Source organism: Lates calcarifer, linkage group LG15, assembly GCF_001640805.2.
Source record: "Lates calcarifer isolate ASB-BC8 linkage group LG15, TLL_Latcal_v3, whole genome shotgun sequence".
NCBI lineage: Eukaryota > Metazoa > Chordata > Actinopteri > Centropomidae > Lates > Lates calcarifer.
Genome location: NC_066847.1, coordinates 6,082,559 through 6,105,770, shown reverse-complemented (window position 1 = coordinate 6,105,770; position 23,212 = coordinate 6,082,559). Strand labels below are relative to the sequence as shown.

Sequence of the window (23,212 nt, the reverse complement as noted above, 5' to 3'; positions counted from 1 at the left end):
TGTGTCTTACTGTATGAGTGATATTCATTCATCCTCACTGGTTCTGTTGCTGTGATTTGAGTTAATCCACATATTAAAAAAAGAAAAAAAAGAAAAGGGATGTTGGTGGAATTAGGGACAGAAAGGTCACCCACATACACATGCACACACACGGTGCATTTGTCAGGGCGAGGACAGGGATGCAATCAGCACAGTAATCCTCACTGCTGGCATAATGAAATGGCCAAAATGAAGGATCAGCCTGCACATACACACACACACACAAACACACACACACACACACACACACACACACACACACACACACAGTGGACTGATTTGAGGGCATCAGTGCACCTGTGGTCATGTTGCATGTGATTGTGGATTGTGTGAGTGTGTGTATGCCTTTATATGTGGGCCGATGACTAAGACAACAGGAGCTACAAAGCAATAGCAGCTAGAGTAGAAATTTTACCGAACAGAACAAGAATAAGAGATGCTGGAATGCCGCTGTCTCGATTGGTTGGTCCTCTGAAAGTCACACAATAACACAAACAAACAAACCGATGCAGCAATATTCCAGCAACTCCTGTGTTCTCTTGGGTAAAATAATGTTTTTTGTCAGTGGAGTCTGGTAGCAATATATAGTGATGTTTCTGGTTAAACAGAAAGTATCTTAGGTCTGTCTCTGTAGGGATTCTAATGTTAGTCATAATAAAGTCGTAATGTTGTCAGACACATACAATAACAATCTGAGCTTGTCACTGGCAAAACAAGCACTTTAGTGGACAGCACATTGTTTGTTTACAGGTGTTTGTAGTGGCACAGTACACTGCTCTTGCTCAATACAGCAAAGATTCCAAAGATTTTTGTCCCCATCAATCATTTACACCAAAAAACCTGGGAAACAAAAACCCAGGTTGAGAAAATACTTGAGCTATCCTTAAAATTTTGGGTCTGCCTTTCCTTGACATCTTGACTTTTTGACGGTTTAATGTGTTCTGTAGATCTATACATAAATCACTCTTTAAATTTTCTGACTTGATAATTATTTAATTCATTTAACATTCTTCTAATACACTATATTTTTCTGTAATATTGGCACAGTTTTCATCTCAAGACCTGACTGTTCTCTTTGCCAACACGTGGGGGTTTCTGGAAGGGATGAAAACATGGCATAAAATCACTGTTGCCATAACAACGGCTCTATACCTCTCCCTCCTCCTCTTCTTTCTCCATCCCTCTGCTGCAATGCATCACACTCTCCCTCCTCCTCCTCCTCCTCCTCCTCCTCCTGCATGCACCTCCCTCCCCCAGCCTTCACCCATCCCAAAGACTGATTAGCGCGGCATCCTTTCACTGACACACCATGTAATTTCTGGAGGTTACTGATTTTTTTGTGTGTGTGTCTCTGTGTGTCTGTGTGTCCTCCTCCCCCCTCCACTCGCTTTTCTTAATTTTGACGCTTCGGTCACCTCCAAGAGGAATATACGGGTTTTTAAAAAAGACGTTTTCCTCCGTGTGACTCTTCTTAAGGACGAGAAGAAGAAGAAGAAGAAGAAGAAGAAGAAGAAGAAGAAGAAGAAGGGGAATTTTTTCCTGTGTCGTGCTCTGATCCTAAAATCTCCCGTTGGTCCCCGGTGTGTCAGAAGAGGGACTTCTAGCATCTGCCTGCGTGATGGACCGCGGGATGGAAGCCGTCCACCTATGACCCATCAACAGGACGAGACGTTTGAAGGATATCAGTGAGGAAAAAAGCGCATCTCTTTTTTTAAAAAAGGGGGGTTTGATAAAAAGAGGTGACAGGTAAAAAGACGCAGAGAGGCTGCGCTCGGCTCTGCTGCGTGTATGGGGACATAAAATGGACAGACAGGACTTTATGCATTTTTTTTAGTAAATCCACTGATTCGGGACTAGTCGTCAGTTGATTGTAGTTTCTTGTATGATCACCCGAGCTAAAACATAGTCACACCCTTTTCTTAATTCATAGCCACACCGCTGGAATGCACCGAAGAATAACGCACCTTTTATAGTCTCCAAAGACGCGCAGAAGGAGGGCAGCGGTGTAAATACCCCCCCTCCTCCCTTGACTGTTCAGTACATGCCTTTCAGACTGGTTACATGTGCTGGTGACCCATCCTGAGCAGCAGAGCCACCTGTGCTGAGCCTGTGAGCACCATGCGCAGACAGCAGCTGAACAAACCATATGGCTTCACGGGTGTGCACGAAGAGCGGAGGATTTCACTTGAATAAGTAAGAAGCAACCAGACTCTGCCCTAGATCACTGTCCCAGAGCTTTACCTGAGGAGATATGTAGTTGTGTGTCTGCAAATTTGGGACTGTGAAAAGAAAGCAATAACACTGATTTGAGGCAATAACAATAACAAAGGTGATAATTGTAATTTTCTTCCAAAGCCAAAGAGAGGTGGAAACAAGCGAGAGGATACTTCACACTGCTTCCATTTGCCATTTCATCCACACTGTGGCTCCTCTATCAAGCACAGACCCTCCTTTTTTTGCTCAGGTCACATCTGCAGTCCTACACAAGGGGGAGAAAAAAAGTCAGTGAGTGCAGCTAAATGTTTCCTGTCCAAGGCATTCATGCACACAGCATTTTGACATTTTGACAGACTTTTTGAGCTGCACTATCACCCCCAGCCCCATTGCACGATTCTCTCTCTCTCACACACACATACACACGTTGCGTCTTCCATCTCCAGTACAAATTCCATCGGACATATCAGCATCACCCCACAATCAGATCAGCCTAAGATATCAGTCTTCCGGGTGATTTTATTGTTTAATCACTGACAGTGCCATTTATTGACCAGTCTGCGAGTCAGAATACTGGCATTATTCAGTGCACACAGTCTCATTGTGGAGGCCTGAGGGTGTGCCACAGAGTATAAATAGTTGAACAAAGGCCGCTTTCGGAGAGACAAGAGGCCGAAACCTGAAACTCCAAGTGATTCTTCCCTCTGGTAACTCTATACGCTCCCACACTCAGAGGCTGGACAGACTCTCCAGCTAAATAGAGTGATTTAGATCCTGGGACATGAGGAGCCAAGGCAGCGCACCTTCCACTCTGCTGTTGTCAGGTTATTCAGGTGTTTAAGAAGAACAGATCGTCAAGAAGACCCACCAACCCACCCCTTTTTCCCTGCCCTTGTATCAGCTGAAAAGAAAAAAGAGGAGGAGGAGAAGAAGGGGACACCCAAGTGGACCACACCCAGAGTCCCAACAGCTTCAGGAAATAGTCCCCTCCTCTCACTTCCCAGACTGTTTTCTCCTAGTTTGGACGTCTTTGGTATCTTTGTGCTCATCACCAAGCTGGAATAGCTGCTGTAGCTCTGTTTTTCCTGCCTGTGTGTTTCACATTCTGCAGTGTGTGTGTGAGAGAGAGAGAGAGAGAGACAGAGAGAAAGAGTGTGTGTGTGGTGTGTTTTGACACCGCTGAGAGCTGCCACCAGTCTTCTTTCCTCTGTCAGGATGTCTGCAGTGCAAGAGCTGCTGCTGTTACCTCTGGCCCTCCTGGCACTTCAAGGTGAGTGGGCAGTGGTTGTGTTCCCATGGCGACCCCGCGATGGCAACACCTTGGCATGCATATGAGCCACCATCCAATTTCCCATTCACTGTCTGTGCTGCGTGTTACTGGAGGTGTTTCCTATTGTCTGATGTTGCCCTCTCTACCACTGTCGGCTCTGTTTGTTAGCAATGTTTTTGGGGGTTTTCTCAAGTCTGGGAGTGTGTTTGTGAATGGATACGTTTGTGTTTGTGTGTGTTCGGATGCAGATGTGTGAGTGAATGTTTGTGGTTCCATCACTGCTGGATTGATCGCTAAAAGCCCAGCTGTTCAGGTTTTTTTCTTTTTCAGAGTAATGAGATGAGGCCATGTGGGGCCTATAAAATGGACAGTGCATACTCTCTCTCTCTCTCTCTCTCTCTCACACACACACACACACACACACACACACACAGATAGCAGCCATTGTGTATTCAAAGGTCTAGAACAATGTAGATTATTCATATCTTGCTGTGTGTTACACTGGGGCAAAGCATCCCTCTGATGTGTGTGTCTGTGCATGTGTTTGCACTTCAGAGCTGTATCAAATGATTATTTTCATTATCAATTAATATGCCAATGTTTTTATTGATAATTCAGTCTTATAATTAGTTTATAAATGTCAGAAAATAGTGAAAAATGCCTGTCACTACTTCCCACAGGCCAAGGTGACAAAGATATTCACTTTACAAACAGAGAAAAGACACTAAACATTCTTTGGTTTAGTGTCTTTGCTTGGAAATTTGTTTAAATAATAAATCAATTATCAAAATAGTTGCTGATTAATTTTTGCATTGATTGACTAATTAGTTAATCAACAAGAGCTAGATCAGTTGACTGGACATTCATCCATCTATACACCTGCTGCACAAAAAATTCAGTTTTCACTTAGACTGGGTCCCTACTGTATGTGCAACTTATATACCAATTCTGCTCAAGAAAACTAGCATCATAAAAAGGAGAATTTCTGCCCCTCCTGCTGGTATCTGCATCATTTGAGAAATCACGACTCAATTTCCCACCTTCACAAGAAGCCATCTACTGCCATTTATTCTTTTATAGCAGGAAAACACCTTCCACTGATGTGAAAATAGCCTGAGCTACATAATCCATCACCTTTATGTTACTGTCAGTCTCCTGACACCCATAGGAGAAGCAACTCTGCAAGGAAGTCATCATTATTTATGTCTGCAGCCAAATTCTCTTTATTTGTGGCTTCTTAGTCTATTTAAAAACATAACTAAAAGCAAAACAGTCAATTAGTATGCCTTAAAAATTGCTGGAGGCAATTTAAGTAAGATGTAGATGTTGGTAAATGTTCATGTTTTTCTTCTTTTAAATGCTTTAACTTTTTAAACTTTGCACTTTGCAGAAACTAAATCCAAATTAAAACAAAACAAACAAAAAAAGATTTGCCATTTTTAATGTTTCATGCCCATGTCAGAAGTTTTTTGATGACATGCTGTCGTCAAAGATAATCTTATTTTAAGCACTTAGATTTAAAATCAAGCACAAAAAGGAAGCAACGCATTAAAAAGAGAGATTTACTGAGCACTTATCTCTGTCAGCCAGCTGCTCTGTCTCACACTCTGTCACTGACAACAATACTAACAACCACACCCACATGGAAAAGTCAACAGAGCTTCATAATTTCAAAAAGAACAAAGATCATGGTTGTGTTGTTATTCCTCTAAATAAAGTGGCAGAGCTGCAGAAAGTTGAACCAGGAAGCAAACAGTGAGCGGAGAAATGAAGCTTGACAAAAAGTAAGAAGGTTACACAACCTCGATTGACAGAAATAGACGGTTTGGATGAATGGCTGGCGGGTTAGTTAAAGACTAAAGTGAGTGAGCACATCTGGAGCTGGACGCAGCGCGGATGAGGATATAAGGCGAGACAGGAAATTGGATGGAATCTCCCAAAAGAAGGGGAAAAGGAACAGATTGAGGCTGATAAAAATAGCAGCATGTGCTCTTTTTTAATTTTGAAATGTGCATTTGCATGAGCTTCAACAAAAGGAAAAAAAACAGATGGAATTCAAGATGTTTCTGGAAGGCAGTGGAGCTACAAGGAAAGGAAATACACATATTACAACTGTTAAATATTAACTGGGATGATTTGGTGATGATCACAAGCTCCACCCATGCTCCATCATGCTAAGCTCCATCTAAATGAAGGCTGGCGACAGTTGCAGAGGGCAAATGTAATCAGAAAAAAGAAGAAATAGGAGAGATAAAGGGGCAGTTTGTCCCAAAATACAATAAAACACACTTAGAAATCACTTGTAGCTCATCCTCAACCATCTTTGTGATTCTCAGAATAAAAAAAACCCAAAAACTCTTCAACTCCTCTTTTTCCAAATGTGACAACAAGACCTTCCACAATAGTCCACAGATACCTGTGCAATCACCCACTGTCTCCTCTGAAAAGAAAATGTTTAACTAGAGGCTGAGGCAGACTATGCTGTGAAAAGAGCTCAGACACTTTTCTGAATAGCAGCACTGAAGACGCATAAATTATGAAGGACTGTTTCCATTTTTTAAATGAAGAATGAGAATAGAAAAATCCCTACAAACAACACCTCAGTAATGATTACATTTTATTCAGATATGACACAAACTAATCAGATGACAGAGTTGTGTGTCCTTAATCTTCAGAAAACAGGCTCCTAAGACCTAATGCATGTGATGGCATCTTTAACTTAAGCATTGCAGCAGAGAAACTCTTTGTGTCCGCAGATGCACCATAGAGCCATTTAGTCTACAGATGGCTTAAGTACAACCTTACGGTCAAACGCCTCCATCACTGTCAACAGGATATTTGAACAACCACACCATCAAGCCATTTAGATTCCATGTCCTTTCCAACACTCCACTCTAACCACTGCATCTGCACAAACTGGAAATTAAATTACAAAGAGGCTCATCATAAGTTACAGTGTAAGTTTCAGGGAGATACATAAACCACTTATAGCTAGTAATGCACTGCAGTAATTTTTTAAAAGACTATTAAGTCCGATTTACAGTCTGTATTTCCCTGTAGGAATTATTTAAAAAAAATGTTCATACTCTGAATTGTGATACAGGTTATAGTTTTTCCAAACTCTTAAACTAGGAGAATAACACATTAGAATGAAGTGTGAGATTTTTAATTCACATTTTTTGTAGCTTCTGCAGCATATGACAACTTCAGTCACCTCTATTGGCAGCTGAGTGTACTTATAACCCTGATAAAATAAGGTTGCAACCTGCAATGGCTGCTACATATAACATATAGGATGTCTGGATCTATATTTATTGCCCCGCACGAGCAGCAGGCATTGTAAACAAAGAGTTCTTGATTGATGCACTCCATCAGAGTGGCCCTGCAGTCTGAACAAAAACATGAATGTGATTTTTGAAACTATAAGAGCCATTCATTGTCCCCCATCTGCAACTGCTGCATGAATCTAATTCTGACGGGAGTTTAATTTTGATTCTATTTGAAGGTTTTTTTTCTTTCTATTGCGAGATCCTTTTCTATCCCACAAATCTGGAGCAAGATACTGTGCCGCGACCTAATTGCAGGCTGCATGTGTCCTGTTCACTTGTGTCACGCACATGTCATGCAAATAGACATGCACATGCACACACCTGAGCCCCTGTTCATCCAGCTGTATGAGGTCTGTAATCCCAGGGTGCCCTGTAGCAGCTGGAGAGCGAGAGGAGCTTTGAAGGACAAAATGACCTTCCACACAATTCAATTTGTATTTGTAGACCAGGGAACTCATTGGTTTATCAGTAATATTTGTTAACACCATCAAAATAGCAAAGTATTTTTGCTTAGTAAATGTGCTATGATGCATTAAACTGCTAAAGCAAAAACAAATCTGCAAGTAAGAATTGATAAAAATACACTTTTATATTTTAATACATGGCTGTTTCTCATTTTCATTGGAAAGAATACTTTGCTGCTCCCCTCTGGAAAAAATAAAAACTTATTTCCTATGGTGGAAACCACCCAAGACAAACACAAAAATCCCTCTGACTTTACATGATCAGCTTATTTATCATGAGTGCTGGATGTATGGAATAACACTGCTGTAGCCTCACAGAAGAGGCTACAGCAGCAACAAACAATTCAATACAAACAATCACTCAAGAAAGAAAGACAGGGGCAGAGGGAGCTGATATCCTGGAGACAGGCAGACCAATAAGAGAGACATGAAGCTCATAAGTGCTGTCATTGCCACAATGCTTTATCAGCACCAGTGACGTACTTCTTCACTCCACTCATACACTTACAGTACTTCACAGAGGTAGTGCTCCTGGAAATTTCATGTGTGTGAGTGTGTGTGTGCATTTGTGTGGGTGTGCGTCCTAGAGCCACACAAGGACAGACAAGGACAAATACACATTATGAATCAGGACATGGACAGATCCTTTTCTTTGTGTGGAGATAGATGGTATTTATCTCAATGCGTTTGAGTCAGTTTTTAAACAACCTGTTTTGACAAAATGACTAATATTTTGTCTAATATTTTTGACTTCAAGCACTGAAGTCTTGATGTCACAGAATGTTTTGAGCCAATTAATGGAAAATCAGATCAGGCAAATATGCTGGTTTTCAAATATTGACCACTACAACAAAGTCAGGCTTTAAAGCTGCACTGGTCAATATTCTTATATGAACAATGAATCAAATGATTGTGTGATTTGAAAGGGGCTGCTTGCAGTCATGGACCATCAGAGAATTACAGTATCACAGACTGCTGCTCTCTGAGTGTTTTTGTGCCTTTCAGCTCATTGTTTTGATTTAATGTCCCACAGTTGTATGGTTTTGGTTCACTCATTTCAAAATACCAGTTGTTTGACCAGCTGTTTGGTGATGTAGTGCTATAGCTTAGGTGGTGATGGTGCAACTAAAAAACATTTAACCAAATTTCAAGTTTAAGTGAACACAGTGCTGACTTTACACTCAAATGTATGATTTAAATTCTGCTATGCTGGTACTGTAGGTTGTCAAGTCAAAATGTCTGTCCAGAGAAAGCTTCATAAAGACCATATGTATTATTGTGGGACAAATATGGCTCTGGTTGGTACAAACCATGTTGAATAGGCCTCTGAGTCAAGGATTTCTTGAGAAAAGAATGAATGCAGGCCTTGTGTTAAATTCTTCAAAACAGATTTGGATCTATTTTGCAGGACAAAATGACTCTGAACACACATCCCCAAGAGCCTTTGTGCATAAACTGAAGAAAGCAGAGCTTGCAACACATAGTGAGATCAACAGGAAATCAGACAGACATATAGCAGCAAAGTGTGCCAGATTGTTTTCTATTCATCTCAGTGCAGTTTGTAATGAAAAAATATTGTGTTCAGTCAAATGCTTTGTGTTACGATGTTAAAACAAAAATCTGGTGACAACTTTTCAAGATTTGCTGTGAGGTAACACACAAACAAATGAAAAGGGTAACTTCTATGACTGCTGTGATAAAAGTAGATGCATATTGTAAACTTGATTGTGGAATTGATTTTGCTAGTTGGCTCTCATTTCCTTGATTTCTATCCTTGACCAAAAACAGAGCTAAAAGTAGAATGAATATGGCCAGAGACACAACTTGAACTTATTTTGGACTTCATGGGGGAATCAGTTTTTTAAGTGAGTAAGTAAAAAATATGATGGGTGTCTTCTTTTGGTTTTTGGACCCCACAAAACAGATAGTGTGCTCTTGATCCGATGGAGCAGCTGTTTTAGTAGAAGATATACAGATAAAAAACTGTGGTTGTCCTCAGGCTTGTTCTATACTTATAAAACTAGTGTGCTATCACTCTTACCAGCCACGACAATGAGACAGCTTTGTGGAGTAAACTGAAAGAGAGAGTGTGCTTCAATGGTCTACTTGTTCCAGTGGAAAGTCTCTTGCTTGCTTGGTGTCAAGGGAAATGTCATGGATGCTTGGCATTTCCCCAGGTTATGTATGCCTACAGTATGTGTGTGCATTTAGGTCTGTAGTAACCCAGCCATGGAAACAGATGTTGTCCTCCCTCATCTCTTTTGCTGTCGCTTATCCAATTTTCTTTTCTGCTTCTCTCTCTTGTGGCCCGTTCAGCACATAACCTTGATCCTTTTGTATTTTCTTTACCTCCCAGTGACATGCTAAGATAGCTAACCTCAGTGGATGGATGGTCTTTTGTGGTGCTAAAGCTATAAGTCAATTTTTTTGCTTTGTAAGGCCTCATGGGCATACAGCAACTGATATGAGGGATTAACCAGCCAGCCCCCTGTCAGGGGAAAAAAAACTCCTAATCTGCAATTTCTGGAATATCCGTTGCATAATCCTGAACCTCAGTCCACAGATTACGCAATGGATTTGCATTTTTGATTCTGTGTGTATGTGTCCTGCTGCAGTTAGTGCGAATCATTACTGAGGCAGTTTGGTGGCTCTGACTCTGTTTAGTCTGCAGTTTGGATGTACAGTTCCTTTTGTGTCTGCTTGCATGTTCGTCTCTCTCTCTTGCTCTGTCTTTTCACTGTCATCTTAGCGTGCTGTCTCAGCTTCAGACAGTCAGCAGCTTCCCTGCTCACCTTGCACAATCTCGCCTTTCGCTGCGTCACCAACCTCCCTCAGGATTACCTCCTCACGCTGTTCGTGTGTGCTGCTACAATTTTCATCTGTCTTTATTCTTCTTTGTTCTCACTGTCCTGCAACTAAAGTCCTCTCTTCCGTCTTTGGACGTCCTCTTAATTTCCCTCTTTGTAGTGCTTTGTCATCACTGTAATGTATCTCTGCTGTCTGTGTGTTCCAGGTCTCACGTCCTTTTCTCCATCTCAAACCCTTCTGTGTTTTTCTGCATGGGATGTCTTGCTCCTGTGTCTGTCTGGTGTCTCTTTCACTTTCTGTCTCTTTCTGGCTCTCTGTCTTTTCTACACACTAGAAGCTGATATCCTACACTCTCACAGACTTGAGTCAAAATGTTATTGCATATTAATGTTTAATGTTAATGTTTAACCTGACATTTGTTGGTGTCTGTTTGCAAAAATGTCTGTTAAAATGCTTTCCTGTGAGATTTTACAGGAGCATTGAATGATGAATGACTTTCATCGACCTCTATTGGCAGCCAAGGATTAGCAGCAGCACTGACAGCTGGTTCAGCTTACAGCAGCATGTAATTAACACAAACAATCAAGTCACATTTGTAACAGACAAGAGAGCTAATTAGAGCAGAAATTAAACAGAAAAATATAAAATATTGCAACGATTTGACACTTTCCGCTCACTGCATCGTTTTCTATGAATAAGTGCACCGGTTCTCGATGCAGTTCAGGAAAAGTATTTGCAAATGCTGTTTGCCTCAGGTCTGTTTGTTACAATCTAGAGGTCCTCAGCAGACCCGCCGCCCAGAAAACCCGAAAACCCAAGACCCTGGGCTTAACCAAACCCTGTTTTGTAGGTTCAGACATTTAAGTTTTCCTGCTTTGAGTCACTGTGGTGGGTCTCAGGTCTGTGTAAATGTTAATTTGATGGAAAAATCCATTTTCACATTCCAGTCAAAATTAGCAATGAACAACCATTTAGACTAAACAAACACACACCCACCACCACAGTGGATGAGTTGCAAAACCCTAATGCAATCAAGATTGTCTGAAACACGTCTGATACAAATTTGACCAAACTAAGAAAAAGAAATCTCAACAGCAATGATTTGATTATGATGTCTTGCTTGGAAAAAAAAAGAATATGGCAACAATATCAAAATAGTCTTAAGTAACATTCCTTGTATTCCTGATGTAGTTTAACAAATGTTGCTGCTTTCCCAGATCTCAGCAATCAATGTGAAAAACGTTATAGCTTTGAAAAAGAAGAATGGCCAAAACTACAAAAACAAGGCCTCAGGTGCTCATCAATCCATTCTGTATATTCATCCATCTGAACAAAAATGCAACTGATTACTTGTTTTAATGTTGCTTTGATGCAAACACAATTTGGGGCTAGTAGCAGCAAAAAAAACAAAAGTGTTTGATTGCTTATCCATGTTCAGGTTGACAAAAAAAATTTTGGATTGGGTTCAGTTGTTCTCGGGTTCAGCTGGGTGGTCCGGGTCTGCGTTTCGTTTTAAATGCATGGGTCCATCTCATATAATAAAACATGATGGCACCGGGGCCAATGAACGTTAGTTATGTTTGGGTTTATATTCTTGGGCCTGTTAAGTCTTACATTATGTTCTTAACTTTCTCTTCTCCTCCCTCCCTTTTTTCTCCTCTCTCCCTCTTCTCTTTCTGCAGTGCATCAGCCAGCATTAGGCTTCTTCTCTCCTGCTTCCCCATTTCCCCATGCTTTTTGTAGAAATGGCTACTAATTAAGCTTGTGCTAACTTTCTTTTTCCTCCCTCCTCCTCCATTCCTCCCCTTCCATGTTTCTCTGCAGTGTGGTGTATAAATCTTTCAAATGTCTCGCTGCAGCGCTTCAATGTTTGTATCCCAGGGAGTAACAAAACTTAGCTTTGTTTTTCTGTATTTGTCTACATGGACGACGTGCAGCCACTGTGAATCTCAACCAACCCTTTAAAGATTTCTTCAAGTTCATCTGATCAGCCTTGTGCTATGTGTTTCCTGTCCTCTCCCTCATCTCCCTCCCCCTCCATTTTACGATTCAAAACAAAAGCTTCCCCAGAGGTCAAAGTTGAGAATAGCACAAGATCATTGGTTGAGAACGATGCTGAGGCCTCAGTGGAAACTGCAAGGTGCAGTGTGAGAAAGAAACATTTGGAGTTACAGGTGTGTAACTCCTGGCCGATGAGAAGTATGTGTCATGATGATGATGGCATATATAGACTCACGCTTCTATATATGAATTTAGCTCGGATACCAATTGACAGAATGCAAGAAAATAATATCGCTCACTGCAACCTCTTTATTTCCTCTCAGTTTCACAGAATAAAAACACCTCAAATGTAAATTACCGCAAATCTGAAAACCAAATGAATCAAATTCTCAACAATCTATGAGCTGAAATGATGAGTGGAAATAAAAAAAAATGCAAGGAAAAAGCCATATGCCCGTTATAAAAAAAACAAAAAACACGCATGCAATAAGCATTGGAAGCAAGCATGCAAAAATACAAAATTTACAGTAGCTAATATTGTTTTATAAAGTATTGTTTAGAGAGTTTGCCTGCAAGTACTAAGATACTGAAAAACTCCAGAGCTCTGCCCGTGTGTCAACTTATCCCTCGAGTCATGGGTACATGAAAAAGAGGATGACAGCCACCCACGGCTGTTTCCTCTGAGCCCTGTGACTGGCAAATAGAGAGATAAAAAGTGAGAAGATGAGGTTTCTTACTGTGTGGTCTTCATCCTCTTCACCCTGTAGCATCTCTGTGCCATGGAGCCTGTGTGGAGGTGGACTCAGACACAGAGGCCGTGGCCAACGAAGGCTTCAAACTGGGCTGCATCTCCTGTAAGATGAGGGGTGAGGTGCCCGCCACGGCCAGCGTGAACTGGTTCTTCAAGGCTTCAGATGAGTCAGAGTTTTCCCCTGTAAGTAGTAGCAGGATATACGACTAGAAATAAAACTAGTACTAGTTTGACATTTTGGTAAACATGCTTGGAGTTAGATTGGTATCAGTCTCACACTCTCACGCTAAAGTAAATATGAAGCTACATCCAGATGGTGATTAGCTTAGCATAGCACAAGGACTGGAAACAGAGCTAGTAATTAGTTATCGGGTGTCCATATAAAGTGATAAATAAAATCAGAATAAACAAATATCCATCACAACAGCGTCTCCTCTTCTGGGAAACGGCTGCAATGCATTTATCATGAGAGAGAGCACAGTCTTGCATTTTTCATGACGGAGGGGTGTTGGCTGGAAGGCAGCACTTTTGCTTACCTCAGGAGTCCTCACCCGGCAAAGCAAAGAGGCCATTATGGTACATATGCAATACCTACAGCAGGAGAAATCCCATTAGCCCTCAGCTGCCATTTAGAATGTGCATTCACTAATTCATCAGGAAGTGCAGAAGTGAGGCCTTAACTGCAGCTGAGTCAATAACAGAAAGAGAGATACAGACCAGCTGTCTGTGTCTTCGAGTATGACAGGAAAACTGAAATGCAAACTTGACGCTCAGGGTATGAATATTCGAATATTCATATCAACACAACACAACGCATCACTTTGTTTTACACCTGCCAACATCCAAGAGAAAACAGCAGCTTTCTGTTGTGGTTTTATTTATTTACACATGTAAATAAATAAGACTACAAGCCAAAGATTATTAATTTGATCCAAAAGCAGGTGGAAAGACAACTTTGGATGTGTGTATGAGCAGAGGAGTGGCAGGGATTGAAACCTTGACCGCAGCTGTTTTCTAACGCTTGTCTGGTGTTGATGTGGAAGAGGTCAAAGGTGATGTAATGCAACACTTAAATTATTTGTAGCAAATGGTTACAACATGAGGAGACACTGGCATAGTCTCTAAAACCTGTTTCTCCCTCACATCTGAACACTGTCAGATCACTTTGCTGAATGTTCACAGCCTATTTTGCTTTGCGTTCCTCCCTATCAAAGAAATCCCATTCTATAATTCTCTTCCAGTTATACAGCTACGAAGATCAAGTAGGCGACATCATCGACCCACGTTTCTACGATCGTCTGCACTGGAACGGCAGCAAGAACACCAAGGACCTACAGGACGGCTCCATCTTCATCCTCAATGTGACCTACAATGACAAGGGAACCTACCACTGCATGTTCAACCGCATCCTCACGTACACCAACTACGAGTTTCAAACCAACACTAGCAAGATTATCATCATGAACGTGGTTCCACGACGTAAGGGCAGACGGGAGGGATCTTGTTCTGCATGTTTGAGTGGGAAAAAGTGAAACTATATTAGCTGAAATCACAACTGAATCATGTTTCTAGGTCCGTTTTCATGTTTGGGGACAACATGTTGTCATTCTGAGATATCTGAAGAGCAGCTGGGAGACCAGGGTCCATATTTATCAAACTTATTATTACATTCAAATATGTTAAAGATAGACCTGGAGACAGACCTGAGGACCAGGTAAAAACTACAAAGTCTGGACAAAGCACACATAGAGGTTGTTTCCAAAGGTCCGTGGACACTCAGGAAAGAGCATAAATCTTAGGACTGGGTAAATACAGTAGACCACACATTGAATAACTGGTCAGTAACAAGCAGAGTTCTGGTGGTAAATGACCTAACAAATTGTGCAAGAATGTCATGTCAAAACAAACGTGGACAGCAAAAACAACAGCTTGCACAGATTATATGCAGTACAGTTTGTGTTGAAAAGGCCAAAAAAGTAGCAGACTTTGATTTGAAGTTGTATGAGCATTCATTCTCCTGCAAGAGTTCAGTTTTTCCTTCATTTCAGTTGTATACCGCACTCTGCCACCACAAACCTTGACCTCATTTACACTTCAATGTCTTGAGAGGAACAGAAGTGTAAATATATCCAAGAGGCATTCAAGACAGATTGAAATCCAATTATTCAAACTACTTAGAAGGTGGTCTGAGACTCATGCTCATTTATAGTATAGCTACATCAGATAACAGTCTGTGGAAATAGTTAGCCACTGTCTGATTTCCTTTAGCAACAATGTTAATAAAAGTGCTCTTTTAGTGTTTTAAGTAACAAGTGCTTCATTTAGCATAAAGGTGTCCCACAAGGTTCAATGCTTGGTCCTTTATTAATTCTTATTACTTGAAGCAGGCAGGTTAACTACTAATAGGTGTTTTTTGACTGCAAGGCTACCATTAGCAATAAACTGTGGGGCTTTCATAGTACAACACTGAACTCTTATAGATGTCAGATACTGTACGTTAACTGTGTCTGCAGCAGCAGTCAGGAAACATGAATTATGACACACTGTAATTCAGGATAGGAGGTTATGAATTATGACTCATATCGTTAAAGAATGTATGGCCTGGGCAACCCTCTTCCTTTTCAGGGTACAACGTCAATCCAACCCCATTTCCGTGAGCACACAGATACACTATATCTTACCTTATCTCCCACTCTGTCTCTGTAGTCACCAGGGGAATGGCATCCATCTTGTCTGAGGTGATGATGTATGTCTCCATCATTGGGTTGCAATTCTGGCTGGTGGTTGAGATGATTTACTGCTACAGGAAGATCTCTGCAGCAGGAGAGGAAGCTTTGAGAGAGAGCGCGTGAGTAACACCTAAAACACACACAAACACACATGCAGCCAGCCTCTCTCTAGTGCCAGTCCTTCATATCCAGATCCCGCTGGGCTGTCCAAATGTCCTGATTTCCCGCCTTCCGCGTTCGCCCCTTGTTTTTCCTTCCTGTCACTGTTTGGAAAGCAAAGACGCAAGCTGTTTCAATCCACCCTTTTCAAAATAACAAACATTTTCCATTTTTCCTCACTGAACTGATATCTTGTTCTAATGATGATTCACTGATCTTGACTGCCTGTTTTTTCTCCTCTGTTTATCCTCTCTACCACTCTCTTTCCCTCAGGGCGGAGTATTTAGCTATAGCATCGGAAAGTAAAGATAATTGTGCAAGTGTACAAGTGGCAGAATAGCACTGGTAGGTCTGAATTTTCACTAAACCTGATCTCTGAATTCAGTTTCTTTTTGTCTTTTCCTTTGTTCCTTCCTGTTTATTTTACTAATCATATACAATTTGCTCCCACCTGTTATATTGTCACCACCTGCAGGAGAGAACTGGGCTAAACTTAACAATGCTTAATACAATCAGTCGTGTCCTGCTTCTTCCAGGCTAGAGGACAGAGAATGGATGTCATAGTTGTTAATGTGCTTCAAGTGGTGCAAATTTCTGACATTAGTTATTAATCACATCAGGCAGACAGAAACTAAACAACATGAACCTGTTTTGGAGGTTGGGAACCACTGTAGCCAACTTCATCTTATAGGAATCTCTGTTTAGGGCAGCATATTCAATTTTTAGCTCTCTAAAGGACTTACCAGCTATATTAACCAAATTATTTAACTAAATTTGAAGCCGTTCAGTGGGCAGAGAGGCAATTGTGTGCATATCCCATCCTTTATTTAGGCCACTTTCTGACTGAATAGCAACGTTTCAACACTACACGTGCACAGACTCTAGCTTTAAAACCATGTCACAGTGGCCAATCAAATGTTTTACCCCCTCAAATTAAAAATTGGTATTCTCAATGCACATATTTTGTTCCTTGCATCAATTTGCACTCTCAAATTACTTAAATTATTTCCTCCATTATTTCTATTTTGTCCTACTCCCCTCTATAATCTTGCTATAGACCACTTGAATATAGTAAAAATTTATCTTTATCTTGGATTACGATACAGGAATAAAAGACACTGATGTGTCATCGGTCATCCCTTAAACACATTTTATCTATATTTTAGGCTTGGGCCTTGTTAGAAACTGTTTGCTTTAAGAAAGCTGATATGTTACTTTTGCCCCAGCTCCACCCTGTCTTTTACATCATTCATTTTATCTGAGAGTTTCGTTGTTTTTTTGTTTTTGTTTTTTTAACTTCAGGTCAAGGAAGAACTCAAGACGGCTTCCTTGAGGAATCTCACGTCCACTTTCGTGCTCTCCTCTCCTCTCACCGTCACTCACCTCATGCCATCCTCTCCACATTATGGAAAAATGGAAACAGAGAGGAGAAAGATCTTCACAGAGAGGTTATTTAAGTGACTTCCTTTAAAAAAATAAAAATGGATGGGAAGGACTGAACTGTATCCCATTCTGAGGGACGGGATGAATGCATCAAGTCGTGGTTCAACAGGACAGAGGAAGAGAGGGAATTATACTGTATATAGATGTATAAGTATGCACAGATAATCTTTGAACACATGTAGAGTATATTACAGGTCTACATTGTATATTCACTCACTATTTGCATGCTTACAAACTAATCGAAACGACTGACAATGTGCTCAAGATGTTGTGTCACAATGTTTTTAGGCGTTTTCAATCAGTTTTGTCTCATTTCATTACACATAGTGTGTTGATGTCAGGGTTTGACCGATGTGGGTTTTAAAAGTCCGTTTTTGAACCATACTTGTGTCAACTGTAGATAGAGTAGATAGAACATTTGGACTAGATTTATTTAGCTTTTAAATCCTAGTAAGACTACATTTTATTGCTAATTTTCTTGCTGCTGTGATGTATCTCTACTTAAATCTACAGAGCGAACAGTGCTGCAACAGCTGATACTTTGTGGTGGTGTTTGATTTTGACCAGTTTTACTGCCAAAAAATAAAATGTATTTGGTGTTTTTACCAAAACATTTATTAAAATCAGCCTGAAAAAGTCACAGAAAACCTAACTGCAGGTCCATCAACACAACAGGCAGATACCTAAACTTAAAATTCACTCAAATCTATCAGCTGATAAACTGCCAAACCCTACGTGAAAGGTCAAACCCAAACTGACAACACACGCAAATCTTTTTTTTCTTCTTCAGACATTTTTACATACTGAATAAGAGAGCAGGTTCTAATTAAGCAGCTGTGAAAATATGATGAACTGTCACTTATGGAGCAGTTGTGAAAATCAATGAGTCATGATCGTCAGACATCGGGTGAAATGTTGCCCGTTTTAAATGTGAATTCTGCTACGTGATTGGCTCGTCCCTGGAGGAAGCCTGAAGAAGTTTTCAAGTATTCTCAGATTTTGAGTCATCAGCTCTCATATAAAAGCAAATACAGTCATTAGGCACTGTAAATTGTAGGTTAAATGTTATAGAAAAACATAGTACCAGTCATGTTTTTAATGTTTAACACTGGAATGGGGAAGCAGCTGTGATGAGACACTGTTTTATCTTAAATTCTCAGACATCATAGTGATTGTTTGAGCTCTGATTCCCTTGATTCTGAGAGCTTATAATGTATAAATCGGGTATTTAAGTGTCCAAAAATGTTGATTTTGTGCAACAATCATCTAAAGCTGGAACACCCTGTTAATTAAAAAAGGATGACTGGACTTATCAGCAGACCACCGCCTGTTTAAATTGGCTGAGCGTTGTATGCTTGCAGTAAATTCACCAGCTGCTCACAGATTTTGGTGCTGAGAAAACCTCCTCCTACATTAAAATGGCATCTGAGGGTTAAGTGTGACTTCCTGTGACATATGAGATGATTATTCCACCAGATGAATTCGTATCACACTAAACTAAATACGGCGTTATGTGGAAGTGTCACTTTCAGATGAATTCATGTATACAGTGGAAACTTTCCCACTGATGTGTAATAGCACACAAATGTCTTAGTGTCTTTGTAGAAACTTAAGGGCTTGGCAAACCGCTATTATCTAACTGCCATGGGCAAATGTATCACAAAACCTGTCCAGTGTGCCTCCCAGGGTGAAGCCAGTGGAAACCAAAAGGGAAAAGCAAAGAGCTGAGGCCTTGTTACAAATCTCAAGTGTTTGTAAAATGAAAAAAAAACTTGCTTCTTTCTCCGGGCGACCAGTTATCAACTATTGGCGAACACTAGAGGGCAGCCAAACACTGCCGTTCTGCATGTTTACTGTTCATCTGAGTTTGATACATTTTGAGATACTAAGAGGGGGACACACACAAACTGATAGATTAATACAAAGTAATTGCATGCTTACTGATGGAATTAGCAGAGACTGTTTCAGTACAAACATAGAATGTCCAAATACAGATTAAAAACTTGTAAAAAAAAAATTAAGAAAACAAAAAAAGATAAAAGAGTGAATCTCCTTCTAAGGCCATTCAAGAAATGTATACACTGCTTACTGAGTGATTTCATTTTTGGGTATGCATCAGTTTATTTCATCATTAATGCTTTTTCCTGCACAGATGAACCAACCAGTGAAACGATAACCACACTTCTCCCCACACTGTCGGTCTGCTTGTGTCTGCGTGTTTTCTTTCAGCAACAACTAAAATTGCCCTTGTCACTTCATGTGTAGGAGTGGTAATGTTGCTTGCCAAAAAAACAGGAGAAAAGAAACAACTGATATACAGAAAAAATTAAAATTCGTATGGGGAAAATCACCTTGTGTCTTACTTGAATTTGTTTGATCGTACAGGCAGTAAATGGTAGAAATGTAGGTGGGTGGTATGTACTGAGGTGTCAGGACACTTCACTCAGATGCATTTTCAATTCACACTTAAAGTCCATTTCCATCCACGTTTTCAAAACAGGTTGAAGACAAATGCTGGTATAAACCAAAGAATAACCAGCATGTGTAATTTTGTAATTTGTCAACTCTCCTCAGGTCACAAAAACCCATACATTCCCATTAAAAACACTAATGACACAACCTTTGTGTATTGATACAGTTTGCTCTTGTATGCTCAGTATGCTCTTTGAAAAACATACAGGGGCAAAATAGTGCTGGGCACAGGGGTCATAACCCTGCAGTGGTCAGCAGATCTTGGTTGAGAGAAAAACAATTTTGTAATAAGTCAAAATTTGGAATAAATGCTGATGTAACACTTTCTCAGCACCTCTTGTCTCCTTTCAGGCACTCACAAATGCCAAAACTAAGTTTAAAAAGCAGTGGATGACCTGGTTTGACTTTGGGAAAGTCATAATGGAGGGAAGAGGTGATACCACACGTTTTGGGAATGTGGGGAGCAGCTGGGTGCTCATTGTTTTTAGGCCATATTTAGCCTTGTATGTCACAGTAACCTATTTTAACAGAACAAGAGCAGAATCTATTTAGTACTCTGTCTTTAGTAACTTTGGCACATGTCCAACATTTTCTCAAATGATGAGAAATGAGCAGTGGCTGATTTATCAGTTAGTCCAACAGTAGTACTGCTGCTTTTCTTGGTTTTACATTATTGTATGTTGTATATGACCTTGTATTTCTCCAAATAAGTGTGAGGGCAATCAAGACCCACAGGTTTACATAATTTGCACAGCTTGTGTACAATATCAATGTAACAGCTCCTCTATCCTCTGGCTCCAGTCTTATAGAGCGACTGTACGTCAAATTACAGTTTTAAAACCTTAATTGTCTTAGTTCATATTTGTTGCTTATAGGTTATAGATTGTTTTATCAAACAGCTTCTATTTTTTTGTGTGTCAACTAATTAACACACTGAAAACCTAGGGCAAGGTAAAGAACTGTAAGGCTGCAACCATCAATTATTTTCTTCATTAATACACGAGGCAATGTAATGCAGCAAGAAAAAGAAAAATGACGAAGTAACTGATAAAGTCTTTATGTATACCACTGATTCTTCAGTGCTGTAGACGGTTCTTCATTCTGTACAATGAACAAAATGGTAGTAAATAACCTGATAGGAAGAAGAGAAGCCTTGATATTATCCATCATAACAATTTCAATTTTCCACAGTATCTTCCACCAGACATTATTCACTGAGCATTATCTATTGCTGCTTGAATTCTGGGAGTTAACTGTTAATTACTGGTGTCTCCTGGTTGTAAGTCAGCTACTGCAACTTTTCACTCTATACCATTTGTGTAAACTACAACTACCTCAATCTGTTGGAAAATGGCTGAGTAAAGGTAACACAAAGTGACTGTGCACAAATCATGTCAACCAAACTAGTCCCAGAGTCAGCAGTTTTATCTCACGACTGGATTGATTTGAACAGAGAATTTCTCTTTGGATAAGATTACAGTTGAATTACTGAAACCTATCTCTTATCACTGTGTGAAGTCAGTAATGTTAAAACCTGATTTAATCAAGCAGAAGTGTTTTAAAAGCAAAAAAACCCAAACATTTCTTGTACAGTATTTTTTCTTTCTACTTTTTTTTTCTCGTTTTTACATTTTGAGGGCCGAGCTGTTAAGAAAATTCCAAACTGTTAATGAAAACGATGATTAGTTGCAGCCTTATTTGACCCAAATGCTTTTCAAGGTAAAGACACACACAGACTCAAAGACAAGTGAGTACTTGCATGTTTTAGAGCTTTTCATTTCTCTGCATGGCGTGGTGTACAATCACATCTTTACAGTACATTCTCACCCCCCCATCCCCCCCCCCACCCCACCTCAGCCATCTCTCTCTCTCTCTCTCTCTCTCTCTCTCTCCCCCCCCACCCCAGACACCCCCCACCCCACCCCCGAATAAATATTACATCCTTTTGTTATCTGCGGATGGCCATGCACAGCAGGGCCCACATGCTTCTGTTGCCGCTATTTTCAGTGAAATAGAGAGAGAAAAAGAGATAGAGATAGAGAGATATATATATATATATATATATATATATATATAGAGAGAGAGAGAGAGAGAGAGAGAGAGAGAGAGAGAGCAAGCGAACAGGTGGAGGGAAGGAGCGAGCACACAGAGGAAAGTGTAGGGTTGAGTGATGGGAATAAGCAGAAGAGGGAAGAGAGGGAGCACAGGTGAGTGAGATGTTTTCACATCGTCGGAGGTCAAAAATCAAGTGGATGGAGAAGACAGGCTGAAAATATACAACAAATTAAGATGACAAAATAATAAAGATAGAAAACGAAAAAGGAATTCAATAAAAAGAGACGAAAAAGTCAAATTAATCTTACAAACACACACAAAAAAACTAAACAATACTGCAAAACAGATTCCCTTTTTCTTCATCTGGGCCTACAAAATTCTGGTTGGTCCTTTTGTTTTGAAACATCTGACCCAGTTGGATAAATAAGTAGCTCACTGTTCTGATATTTTAGGGTTCCACCTAATCAAGTCTACGGTAAATCCTGAACTGTCAAGGTCTGGCTCTGCAATACAAAGAGTGCACGACCAAACCTGAAAGAGAAATCTCAAAAAAGAAAAGAAAAAAAAAGTAAAGAAATGCTAATATGAAAATGTAACATCTGAAAATGTAACATTGAGGACTCCTCATGAGCGCACACACATACACACAGACATACACACACACACACATCTGTCAAGTCAAAATCTTCTTTGCTTGTTTTTTTTTACTGCTTCTACACACATTCACACACAATTCATCATTATTATTATTATTATTATTATATACTACTTTGTTTGAAACATTCAAAAAGTACTAGAATCACTATTGTCATTATTGCTGTGACCAGTCATCATTCTCGTATAACTCCTCTTGGTCCACACCGCAACAGCAAATCAGAGCACAAAATACCCACCACATGACTTCTTAAGAGCAGGACAGGACTTCAGATCAAGAGTCATTGGTAATAATAATAAATACTGTAACGGTCCAAGAAACAGCTTGATGTCCTAGCACACCACCCAACACACTGATTTTGCAAAAAGATAAAACCCAGACGAGACTGGGAGGAGTGGGAGTGTGTTTGGGATTTATCTTCAGATGTATAATTTACATCTAAAAATCAGGGTGAAAACTAAAGTGTCTGGTGTTGAAATGATCCTTATCCCCTTTCGCCGGAGACTGATGGCCTTTGATGGGGTGCAACTCGGACATGGAAGAAAAAAATCTCTGACAGAAATACAGAGAGAAGCGTCCTGCTCCTGTCAGTGCTCTCTTCTCTCTTTCTACACAGCAGGTGGTGTTCCCCTTTTTGTTTCAGCAGGCGTTCTCTAGAGGCAAAGGTATCTTTACTGTTCCCAGGACTAGGAGTCAGAGCTCCCACTTTCCAGAATCACTGATCCCTTTCCACTGAACCTACGAGTATGAAATGTAGCAGGTCAGAAGAGGAAATGAAGTCTGTGATAGTCATAAAATTGGGGAGGAGGTCTGAATTAAAGTT

The 23,212-nt window shown here is 40.3% G+C and overlaps 1 protein-coding gene across 2 annotated transcripts; it reads left to right on the top strand.

Annotated features, from left to right (window-relative positions):
• The first annotated feature begins 2,511 nt into the window (after positions 1 to 2,511).
• On the top strand, positions 2,512 to 20,004 carry scn1ba (sodium channel, voltage-gated, type I, beta a). 2 transcript variants are annotated; one of them, XM_018699925.2, is made up of 6 exons: positions 2,512 to 3,523; positions 12,893 to 13,059; positions 14,118 to 14,355; positions 15,583 to 15,724; positions 16,038 to 16,109; positions 17,067 to 20,004. In XM_018699925.2, the coding sequence occupies exons 1-5, from the start codon at positions 3,469 to 3,471 to the stop codon at positions 16,102 to 16,104; spliced, it is 669 nt and encodes a 222-aa protein (XP_018555441.1). In that variant the 5' UTR covers positions 2,512 to 3,468; the 3' UTR covers positions 16,105 to 16,109; positions 17,067 to 20,004. The 2 variants fall into 2 exon arrangements, with proteins under 2 accessions (XP_018555441.1, XP_018555442.1); XM_018699926.2 differs by lacking the exon at positions 16,038 to 16,109.
• Positions 20,005 to 23,212: the final 3,208 nt, after the last annotated feature.